At 45.9% G+C, this 11,512-nt stretch overlaps 1 protein-coding gene across 8 annotated transcripts in view; it reads left to right on the top strand.

Annotated features, from left to right (window-relative positions):
- The first annotated feature begins 10,573 nt into the window (after positions 1 to 10,573).
- The window catches only part of NFU1 (NFU1 iron-sulfur cluster scaffold), a 42,054-nt gene continuing 41,115 nt past the window's right edge, over positions 10,574 to 11,512 (top strand). The window contains exon 1 of one of the 8 annotated variants that reach the window (XM_007970370.3): positions 10,574 to 10,916. In XM_007970370.3, the coding sequence (XP_007968561.2) occupies positions 10,589 to 10,916 (328 nt within the window). In that variant the 5' untranslated portion in view covers positions 10,574 to 10,588. Of the gene's footprint in view, positions 11,059 to 11,512 lie in introns of all 8 variants that reach the window. The other 7 variants (XM_007970373.3, XM_007970377.3, XM_007970369.3 and 4 more) reach the window with 7 other exon arrangements.

Below are 11,512 nucleotides of genomic sequence, written 5' to 3'. Positions count from 1 at the left end.
CAAAATGCAAAAATTAGCCGGGTGTGGTGGCACATGCCTGTAATCTCAGGTCCTCGGGAGGCTGAGGCAGGAGAATGGCTTGAACCTGGGAGGTGGAGGTTGCAGTGAGTCAAGATCATGCCATTGCACTCCAGTCTGGGCGACTCCTTCTCAAAAAATAAATAAAAAATAAAAATAAAAAATAAAAAAAACTAGTAGAAAAGCTACAAAGCTTGCAGATAAATTTTGGAAAATACAAAAGCACGAACTTTGTTTTTAAAATGTTTATTCCAGGTCTTGCACAGTGGCTCAGGCCTGTAATCCCAGCACTTTGGGAGGCTGACGCAGGAAGATCACTTGAGGAGTTCTGAGACTCACCTGTGCAACATACTGAGACCCCCGTCTCTACAAAAATAAAGATAAAAAAAAAATTGGGCACTGTGGTGTGCACCTCTAGTCCCAGCTACTCAGGAGGCTGAGGAAGAAGGATCACTTGAGCCCAGGAGTTTGAAGTTGTAGGATACCATGATCACACCACTGCACTCCAGCCTGGAAGACAGAGCAAGACTGTGTCTTAAAAACTTAAAAGTTTTATTCTGGATTATTTAAGAAAGAAGATATTTTTCCCTCTCAATCAACAAACCAAAGGCAATTAGAAGGGGCTGTATATAATTAGAGTGATAAATGGAAGGTATTATCTTCGATGTTATTTGCTTAATCCTTTTTTGAGACCTTCACCAACCTCACAGTACAATGTGGCTCTGTCTCTGCTCCCACCTTCTCTGTGGAAACTCCGATGACTGACATCTCTCTCCGTCCATTCCTGGGATCATGAGTGCTTGGAACAGATTCTGTTCTGCTACCATTTACTCATTTGCTTCTTCAACTGCTCTGCTGCCTGCGACTAGATCAGCCCCAGAAGGCTGGTAATAGAAAAAGTTTAGACAAATTAAATTTAACAGAGCTTAATTGAGCAAAGAATGATTCACAAATCAGGCAGCCCCCAGAACCAGAATAGGTTCAGAGCGACTCCAGGACTGTCACATGGTTGGATAAGATTTATGGACAGAAAAAGGAAAGTGATCTATAGAAAATAGAAGTGAGGGCCGGGCGCGGTGGCTCATGCCTGTAATCCCAGCACTTTGGGAGGCCGAGGCGGGCGGATCACAAGGTCAGGAGATCGAGACCACGGTGAAACCCCGTCTCTACTAAAAATACAAAAAACTAGCCGGGCGCGGTAGTGGGCACCTGTAGTCCCAGCTACTCGGGAGGCTGAGGCAGGAGAATGGCGTGAACCCGGAAGGCGGAGCTTGCAGTGAGCTGAGATCCGGCCACCGCGCTCCAGCCTGGGCCACAGAGCGAGACTCCGCCTCAAAAAAAAAAAAAAAAGAAGTGAGGAACAGAAACAGCTCAACTGGTGACAGCTGGGGATTTACCTTATTTGACCTGGTTTGAACATTTGACTGCCTGTGGTTGACTGAAGCTTGGCTCCTGTGACTGACTGAGACTCACTGCTTGTTACAAGAGTCTGTTTACACACCAAGTTGGGTTACAGTTCACTGTGTCTAGAGAAACCTAACTTAAAATATGCAAGGAGGCAGCTTTAGGCCAAACATAACAATTTCCCCCTTTTGAACAACCTCTCAATTTGAGAGATTAACCAAAACTTTAGGCATTGATGTCATTCTGTCACCATCATACATGGAGTTATTTGGTCTCAAATTTCACTGAGAAATAGTGGAACAATGGATTTTTTTATTTTTATTTTTTATTTTTATTTATTTATTTATTTTTTTGAGACAGTGTCTTTCTCTGTCACCCAGGCTAGGTGGAGTGCAGTGACGTGATCTCGGCTCACTGCAAGCTCTGCCTCCCGGGTTCCCGCCATTCTCCTGCCTCATCCTCCTGAGTAGCTGGGACTACAGGTGCCTGCCACCACACCCGGCTAATTTTTTGTATTTTTAGTAGAGACGGGGTTTCACTGTGTTAACTAGGATGGTCTCGATCTCCTGACCTCATGATCCGCCCACCTCAGCCTCCCAAAATGCTGGGATTACAGGTGTGAGCCACCGCGCCCGGCGGAACAGTGGGTTTTGTAAGATGGGAACAAAGAAACAGAACAATAGAAAGAAACCTGACTGGGTAACATCCGGTTACTTTTTTGTAAGAGTTACAGCAGAGGGGGACTTCCTTATGCTGGAATCTCCTGTTTTCAGGAGAAAAAAAGAAACGGGTCTGTTTTGGGGTCTGCCTCCTACAAGTTTCAGTTTGATTACGTGGCATTTAGCATGAGTGACTCCATTTTGGTTTGGTCTGGTCTGTTGGGGCCTAGTGCAGGAGCTCAGTCCAAAACAGTGACCTCCCATAATTTTATTTAACAAGGCCAAGGCACCTATGGTGTAATGTCTTCCCACTTCCCCTGTCCAGATGGGGGCTGGTGCAGCCTGCTTCAGACCCTGACATCCAGTCAGTAGTTAACTGTGCTCCACAGGTCCCACTGGGGTACAGCATGCCCCTCTCCTTTCACAGGCTAGAAAGCAGCAGGACCCTGGGCTCAGGGCTCACACAGTCTTAGATGTTTTAATGAAACAACTTCCTTCTTTTGTGTCACCTTTATTTCAAACACTCTCCCTGAGCCTGAGGCAGAGTTCATGGGGGCTGGTCAGAAGACAGTCTGAGCATCTGGGCTCCTTGACCTTGGATCAAACATATGAATTGACTCTTTCCTCAAGAAAGGAATTCTTCCCCAGGATGAATTCTTTCCCAGAAGGGTTCACCATGCCTCAGGTAAATATTTCTTTGTTGCACCTGACACATCAACCCAGCAGAAATACTCAAGTCCATTTTATTTCTAGGAAGAACACAGGTTAGTCAGCTGACCTCAGATGTCACTCCTTGTAGAATATCAGGAATGGGTCTAAAAGTGTTATAGGAAAATAAAGCAACAGCATCATTGTAACTACCTATGTGACAAGCTCAGTTCAAGGCACTTTGAATGCATTTTCTCTAATCACTCAACTATTTTAAGTAGGTATTGTTCCCTACATTTTACAGATTAGGAAAGTTAGGCTCATCCATTCAACAAGTTTTTTTGTTTGTTTGTTTTTGTGAGACAGAGTCTTGCTCTGTCACCCAGGCTGGAGTGCAGTGGCACGATTTCTGCTCAGTGCAACCTCCGCCTCCCAGGTTCAAGCATTCTCCTGCCTCAGTCTCCTGAGTAGCTGGGACTCCGCCACCACGCCTGGCTAATTTTTTGTATTTTTAGTAGAGATGGGGTTTCACCGTGTTAGCCAGGATGGTCTCCATCTCCTGACCTCATGGTCCACCCGCCTCGGCCTCCCAAAGTGCTGGGATTACAGGTGTAATCCACCGCGCTGGGCCTCAAGAAGTATTTATGGAGCGCTTACTGAATGACAGGTGCTGTTCTAGGAATATGAGATGCATCAGTTATCAATATAAGCAAATATCTCTACCTTTGTGGGGCATACATTCTACAGAGGGAAACTGATTTAAAATAATTAGCATAATAATGAAATAAAATATATTTATTAGAAGGTGATTAGTTCTACAGAACTTCAGAGAGGTTTCAATTTAGCAAGCATATCCTGAGTATCTCTTAAATGCCAGGCACTAGGAATAAAATCAAGAAGATAAAGGTGGCCTGTCTATATGGTGCTTAGTCAAGTGATGCCATAGAGTAAGGGGCAGAACTAGTAGTTAATGTCACTGCTGACATCCATGTTGGGAATGATAACCAGAATGAGTGACTGAGGCAAGTATCTCAGTCCACTGAGGTTTATTAAGCCAGCTTCAGGGAGTGTCAGGGAAAAAAACGTGAGCCACAGATGCATTTGTGGCTGTTTTTCCAAAGAGGTTTTCAGGAGGTTTAGTATTTATACTTTTCCTTAAAGGGAAGGAAGGCACGTAGGAAGAGGGGCAGGTAGTTGTAAAGGTGAATGGTTACATTCTTAGGAGACTTCAGTTAGTGTCCAGTAAATCTGCATTTTACATAAGATAAGATGAATGTCTGAAGAAAAAAAAAAAGGATTAAAGGAAGAATCAATTATGCAAACATGTTTGGGTAGCTGGAAGAATGACTGATCTCATTTGTCTTTGTTTTACACCTGGGAAGATAAGCTTGTAATCAACATTATCAGTGTAGAATGGAACAGACTTTAGTTTTAGGAGCCAGATACACTGGAAACCTAAAGTTACAACTGGCATGTCCTTGTTTATGGGAGGCTGGCAAAGAATTTACTTATGCATGATCTGTGGGGAAGTTATTCGGAGATGCCTGAGGCCTTTTACCTTTCCATTGGGATCTGGCTAACGCATAATGCTAGTGACAGCTATTCATTTGCAAGAGGGGGTTGCATAACTCAGTCACCAGGGTTAACCTTCTCTTTGGAATAAGAGTGGAGGTCCTGAGGCCGGGCGCGGTGGCTCAAGCCTGTAATCCCAGCACTTTGGGAGGCCGAGACGGGCGGATCACGAGGTCAGGAGATCGAGACCATCCTGGCTAACTCGGTGAAACCCCGTCTCTACCAAAAAATACAAAAAAAACTAGCCGGGCGAGGTGGCGGGCGCCTGTAGTCCCAGCTACTCGGGAGGCTGAGGCAGGAGAATGGCGTAAACCCGGGAGGCGGAGCTTGCAGTGAGCTGAGATCCGGCCACTGCACTCCACCCTGGGCGACAAAGCAAGACTCCGTCTCAAAAAAAAAAAAAAAAAAAAAAAGAGTGGAGGTCCTGAAATTTTTTAAATTTTCCATTACATGTTCTCGCTCTTCGAAATCTTTCAGAGAAAACACTGTAGAAGACACAAGTTTGTGGTTGTATGTTTCATCTGATTCTAAGTTGCTAGGAAGCCTCATTCCACGGAGATGGGGGAGAAACTAAAGAAGCAGTGCCAAATAACAGCAACAAAGGGAAAGGAATCGAGAACCTGATTCAGGCTACATAATTGTCTCCTCAATTAAGGCAATTATTTGGGCAATCATCTCCCTAACTCTTTTAGTTGTACATTGACACTGTTATAATGTCTTGAAAGGACACAAAGACACAAAAATGCGTACCCGCCCCCCCCTCGCTACACACCCTATTGCTAAACCCTTTGTTCCGCTCCCTAATCTCTGCACGTACCAGAGATTTCGTAAGTAAGATAACTAGTACCTGTTTTTCTTTCTGAGGCCAGGTCACAAGATGTGTTTAAGTAAGATAACTAGTACCTGTTTTTCTTTCTGAGGCCAGGTCACAAGATGTGTTTAAGTAAGATAACCATAAACTGGTTGTGCAGCCTGACGTGATTAACTGCCTTTGTGTAAAACTGCTCTTCCGCCTCAAGAGTTGAACTGAAATATCAGAAATGGCGGGAACCAATCATAGTTTGCCAAATCGCTTTGTTTGAACTCCAGCCAATCATACATCTATTCTGTACAATGATTCTATGCCCACTTTCCTTAGACTATATAACGCTGTTCAGGACTCAGGGGGGGAGCTCTCCTGCCCGTCTCGTTTCATGAGCAAGTGAGAGTTCCAGGTTCGAACCTGTAATAAAGATCCTTGCTGCTTAGCTTTGACTCTGGACTCTGGTGGTCTTCTTCGGGGAATAAACGGTCTGGGCATAACAGTCTGAAGCAGTCTATAGACTCGTTTTTGTAGAGTATCTGAAGCATCTTCAGATTGCAGTGACAATCTGACAGATTTTCCTGGATTGTGGCTTGAATCAGGTGTTTAAGTGAACCCTTTGCATAGTTCATACTCAGTAGGCACAAAGATAATTTATATATAAATTGCTGTTATTTCTCCCAAAGTTTAAGTTCTCTGGCTTCTGCTTGTAGGGCTTTAAGAAAAGCATAGTTTTAATTTCTCATGACTCGTCAGAGGCATGTGAACCAGAGCAACTCCATGGTGAGTAGGGGCTGGGTAAAATAAGGCTGAGACCTACTGAGCTGCATTCCCAGGCGTTTAGGCCTTCTAAGTCACAGGTTGAGATAGGAGCTCGGCACAAGATACAGGTCATAAAGACTTTGCTGATGAAACAACTTGCGGTAAAGAAGCCAGCCAAAACCCACCAAAACCGAGATGGTGACAAGAGAGACCTCTGGTCATCCTCTCTGCTACACTTCCACCAGCACCATGACAGTTTACAAATACCATGGCAATGTCAGGAAGTCACCCTATATAGTCTAAAAAGGAGAGGCACGAACAATCCACCCCTTGTTTAGCATATCATCAATAAATAACCACAAAATGGAAAACCAGCAGCCCTGGGGTTGCTCCGTCTATGAAGTAGCCATTCTTTTATTCCTCTACTTTCTTAATAAACTTGCTTTCACTTTACAGACTCACCCTGGATTCTTTCTTATGCGAGATCCAAGAACTCTCTCTTAGGGTCTGGATCGGAACCCCTTTTCGGTAACAATTCCAAAACAAGAAAATGGAAGAAAAAATTGAAAATGTTAGTTTGGAGACTTGTAGCCAGGAAATAAGTCTGAATACAGTCCAAATTATAGGCAAATAATAAAAATTCAAAAACAATGAATAAGGCTAGAATCTAATAACAGGTATACTATAGTTTTCTTCTGAAACATAATTTTTCTTTCTCCAGTTTCCCATTTTTATCAAGGATAAATCATCGTATGACCAATTTATTTGCAAAATAAGTTTTAGTCTTGTACCTGGCCTGATTATTTGCATACAATGCCGTAAGCATAGTGATTGACCACATAGACTCCTTTTAAATTCGCTTTGTTGGAACCAGTTCATAAGGAATAGCAGATTTGACTTTTTAAAAGCCTCTTGAGGTTAGCCAAGCCAAGGATTTATCTGTGCCTCTAGATACCTGTATGAATTGGGGGTGAATTCCACTTTTCTTGAGGTCCCAAAGTAACTTGAGGTTCCTGGGCCTGTCAGAAAGTGACATTCTTTTTTTTTTTTTTTTCTCGCTCTGTCGCCCAGGCTGGAGTGCAGTGGCCGGATCTCAGCTCACTGCAAGCTCCGCCTCCTGGGTTCACGCCATTCTCCTGCCTCAGCCTCCTGAGCACCTAGGACTACAGGCGCCCGCCACCTCGCCCGGCTAATTTTTTGTATTTTTTAGTAGAGACGGGGTTTCACGGTGTTAGCCAGCATGGTCTCGATCTCCTGACCTCGTGATCCGCCCATCTCGGCCTCCCAAAGTGCTGGGATTACAGGCTTGAGCCACCGCGCCCGGCAAGCTTTGTGAAATTTCTAGTTGACTTTCTCATTGGTCTCATTGGACAGAACCGAACCATAGAGCCAGTTTATACCCACTAGGTGCAAGGGAGGCTGAGAAATAGGTTTCTTAAATTGGACTCATTGCTATCTGAACAAAATCAGTGTTCACAAGTAAGGAAGAAGGGGGAAATAGATATTGCGAGGTACCTGGCATTGTCTGCCACAATCCTATTCATTAACATTCATTAACACAATAACTATTCATTCAATGAATAGTTATTGAATGAATGAATAGATGTATGAGTAAATGACCTTTTGGTCCTTGTCACATAGTCTGGTAATCTTCTTAGTCAACCAATAAAACATCTTTGCTAAAATATTAGAGAAAGTATCAGTTGTCTATCAGTTATTATAAATGTATGTATAACGTTGCGTGTGTATGTGTATCTGTATGTGTTACAGAGGGTTATAAATAGAGCTACAGATATCTCAAATTGTATTTGTTCTTTTTCCTAAAGAGTCGCCCTTTCTAGTATATGTGGGAAGAAGGAAAGGCTCTTTCACCTCCGCTCCTGGCTGCTGTCCCTAGTTTCACAGGCTACTGGATATAGTCTTCTCCATAAAATGCGGCACCCTGGCTTGGCACAGCACCAGGCTAGGGGTGAACTGGACCGGACCACCCTTTCCTTCCTGACTTCCCCTTTCTGCTGTCCACACAACCATCACACAGCATGAAAAAGTGTACTGAATTTGACAAAGGGTTGAGATGACTCCATTCATTCAGTCAACAAATACTTTTTGAGCACCTACTGTGTGCCAGGCACATACTAGGTGCTAAGGATACAAAAGTAAGGAGGCTGACATGTCCCTCAGGAGTCCCAGGCAGGAGCACTGCTTTAGCCCAGGAGTTCGAGGCTGCAGTGAGCTATGATTGTACCACTGCACTTCAACCTGGGTGACAGAGTGAGACCCCCATCTCAAAAAGAAAAAAAAGAGAGACTGACATGTCCTTCATTCAGCTTAGAGTATAGCAGGGGAAAGGATCATTAATCAGTATCCAAATCCATCACTTCAAGTTGTGAGAATGTGTCATGAAAGAAAAAGCGTGTTTTGAGAGAGACTGACAGAGGAGACAATTTAGATTGAGATGGAACGAGGCAAAGAGAAGGCCCCCTAAAGAAGGGATATTTAGGCACAAACCTGGGGGAATCAGTACAAGGGAGTTAAGAAAAGAGGAGGGGAAAGGCATTCCCAGTAGAGGGAAGAACTTATGCAAAGGCCCTAAGGTGAGAAATAATTTGTCATATTTAAGGAACTAAAGATGGGCTTGCGGGAGAGAAAGCTGACAATCTGCTTTCCAGACACCTCTTGTCCACACATATACAAGCACACACAGACACACAATTTTATGTAAATGAGATCATCCTATACACACTGTTTCTAATCTGCTTTGTTTTCATTTAATGTAAGTTATCAATAACTGGCAAAAACAAATGTTTTGTTAACCCAGTTTTTGCAAGAGAGAGAAACATATTCTAGTGGCTGACAGAAATGCTAATTAGTGAAATTTGTCAATCACAAAAGAAGGGGAAGAGAACAGGGCCTGGAATGGGAGCCCAAAAAGCACCAACACTGAGGGGTGAGCAGATGAAACCTTGCAAGGGAATCTGGGAGGACTAACCAAAAAGTAGCAGGGAAAATAGGGAAAATTTGTGGTTCCTGGAAAGAAATGAGATTATGAAAGGGAGGGAGAGCTCCTTAGCCTCTGATGTTGTGGAGGTCAAGAAAGGATGGAAAAGGGTACTTGAAGTTGGTAGCACAGAGGCTGTGGGTGGTTTGACTAGAGCAGGCCCTAGGAATGGTGGGACACAGAAGCCTTGTTTCAGGGGTTTGAGGAGTGGGAAGTGAAAAGCTAGAGACTAAGAGTGCAGACAACTTTTTTAAGCCACTTGGCTCCGAAGGGAAGAAAAGACAGTGGAAGAGGATTGGGGGCAAGGCAGGATTTTTCTTGTGATAAGGAATCCATAAGAGAGGGAAAAATTGAAGTCCGAGAAGAACGATTGTTCCCAGGTGGAAGAGCCACATTTTATTCTTGATTCAGGTTCAACAAGAGAGGCTTGGACTGCCTTGCGGTCTAGAACGCAAGCGCGCACGCGTGTGCGTGTGTGCGTGCGTGCGTGTGTGTGTGTGTGTGTGTGTGGCGGGGTGGGGGGTTTGGGTGGGGGAATACCACTAGTGGTTAAAAGCAAGTACGCAGCATTGGGAAATGAACCAAACTGGGAGGAGGCACAGCCCACTCAGTGTCCAGGCCGGTGCAAGCTGCAGGCCTGAAACCCACCCACCCTCTTAGATGTGTCTCCGGGCCATAGAAATCACTAGGGTTGCTTGGGTGTGGCCTCAACCTGTTCAACAACCTGTTTCCATTCTAGAAACCAGTCCTTGTCTTCCAGAACAGTGATTCTCAAATTTTAGCTGGCATCAGAATCCCGGGAAGGGTTTGTTAAAACATTACTAGGCAGGGCGAGGTAACCTAAGAGCTTTTGGAGGCCCAGGCAAGAGGGATCACTGGAGGCCAGCAGAGTTCAAGAGCAGCTCAGGCAACACAGGGAGGCCTCTTCTCAACAAAAATACTACTACTACTACTATTACTACTACTACTACTACTACTACTACTAGTAGTAGTAGTACTAAAAATAGCCAGGCACGGTGGCTCACACCTGTAATCCCAGTGCTTTGGGAGGCTGAGGCTGGAGGATGAATCACTTGAGCCCAGTTGTTGGTTTTGGTGAGCTATGATCGCACTTCTGCTCTCCAGCCTGGGCGACAGAGATAGACCCTGTCTCTAGAAAAATAAAAAAATAAAAAAGTAACAAAAAGACTTCTAGTCTCCACCTATAGAGATTGTGCCTCAGTAAATATAAAGTGGGGCCCAGGATTTCTAACGTGCATTTCTAACGTGTTCTGCTTTTTTTGGCCCCTAGTCCGCACTTTGAGAACCGTTGTCCTAGAGAAAACTGAACACTCCAGGAAGGTTCTGGAAGAATAGGAATGGGCTTTGGCACTCTGCTCTGGAAACCAGTCAAACGCTCATGTTAATCCAGAGAAGGGTAGCACTGTGCCAGATACGTCCTCTGTGAGGGTTGGTCCAAGATGACGAAGCGGCAGGCGACAAGCACAGCTATGAGGAAGGGTTAGACACAGGTCCACATGAGACCCATGGGAAAAGGGCAGGAGAAATGCGAGAACCTTTGAGAGGGAATGCTCTGGGGTGTCTTTGGGGGCAGTCACTGAGCTGGGCCTGGAGGCTGAGTAGGGTCCTACACGAGGGAATGGGTCAGGTTTAGGGACGGAGAACAGCATTCGCAACCGCAGCACCGGCACCTGCTAAGAACCCAGCCAGCAGGGAAAGTAAAGTATGGACGGAAACACGCATGCGTTCAGGGTGCTGCGTGAATTAACCAGGCGCCGGCGCAAACAGCAAAGGTTTCCCGGCCTGTCTTGGTCAGGGTACGCAGTAAGCTGCAAACCTCGGAGTGTAGGCCACCGCTCTTACCCGCAGCAGGGCGGCCCGCAGCCGGTAGGGTGGGCTCTTCCCAGTGCCCGCCCAGCTACCGGCCAGCCTGCGCCTGCGCAGATCTTTTGTGGTGCTGTCAGGGAGACCCCTGCGCACTCCGGAGTAAGATGGCGACCGCGGCCAGGCGGGCCTGGGGAACTGCGGCTGTTGCCGCGGGGCTGCGCGGGCGGTAGGTAAAGAGCCTGGAGCTCCGAATAGGTGTGCCGTTGGGCTTAGCCAGCGGAGCGGTCGCCGCCTTGCAGACCCTCTCGAGGCGGGTGGGTAGTGCATCTGATGGAGCCGGCGGGTCCGCCCTGTCGCCGCAGTTGGGGGTGAGCCCTGAGGTGTATGGCCGTCGGTGCGGGAGCTCGGCGCTTCTGTGTCCTAATCCGGGCGGACTCTGTGGAGCTTCGTCTCAGGCTTAGAGACCCAGTGCTTGAGTCTGTGCGGTATGGAAGCTTGTAGAGACTGGCTGTAGAGCCAGAACGGAGGAGCTGTTTTTAAATCGTGTGCCTCTCCCGCCCCCAGGCCCTTTACGAGGTGCATTCCCTCCTCTTCTAAACAGAATCAGAATGTCACACAGAAAGGAAGAAAATACCTTGTCTCGTTTCCTCATTTTCCCAGTAAGACCCTGAAAGAGGAGGTAACATGTCCAAGGTCACACAGTTTCTAAGTGATGGAACTCCGACGAGAATTCAGACCCCTAGATTCCCTGCACCCGTCACCATTAAGCCCACTCTGGTCCCTTGTTTTTCCCCCTTTCCTGAGCCGTACCTTTGAGTTTCA

The sequence above is a fragment of the Chlorocebus sabaeus genome, chromosome 14, assembly GCF_047675955.1.
Source record: "Chlorocebus sabaeus isolate Y175 chromosome 14, mChlSab1.0.hap1, whole genome shotgun sequence".
NCBI lineage: Eukaryota > Metazoa > Chordata > Mammalia > Primates > Cercopithecidae > Chlorocebus > Chlorocebus sabaeus.
The sequence above is the reverse complement of the archived record's forward strand: the minus strand, read 5'-3'. Positions and strand labels throughout refer to the sequence as shown.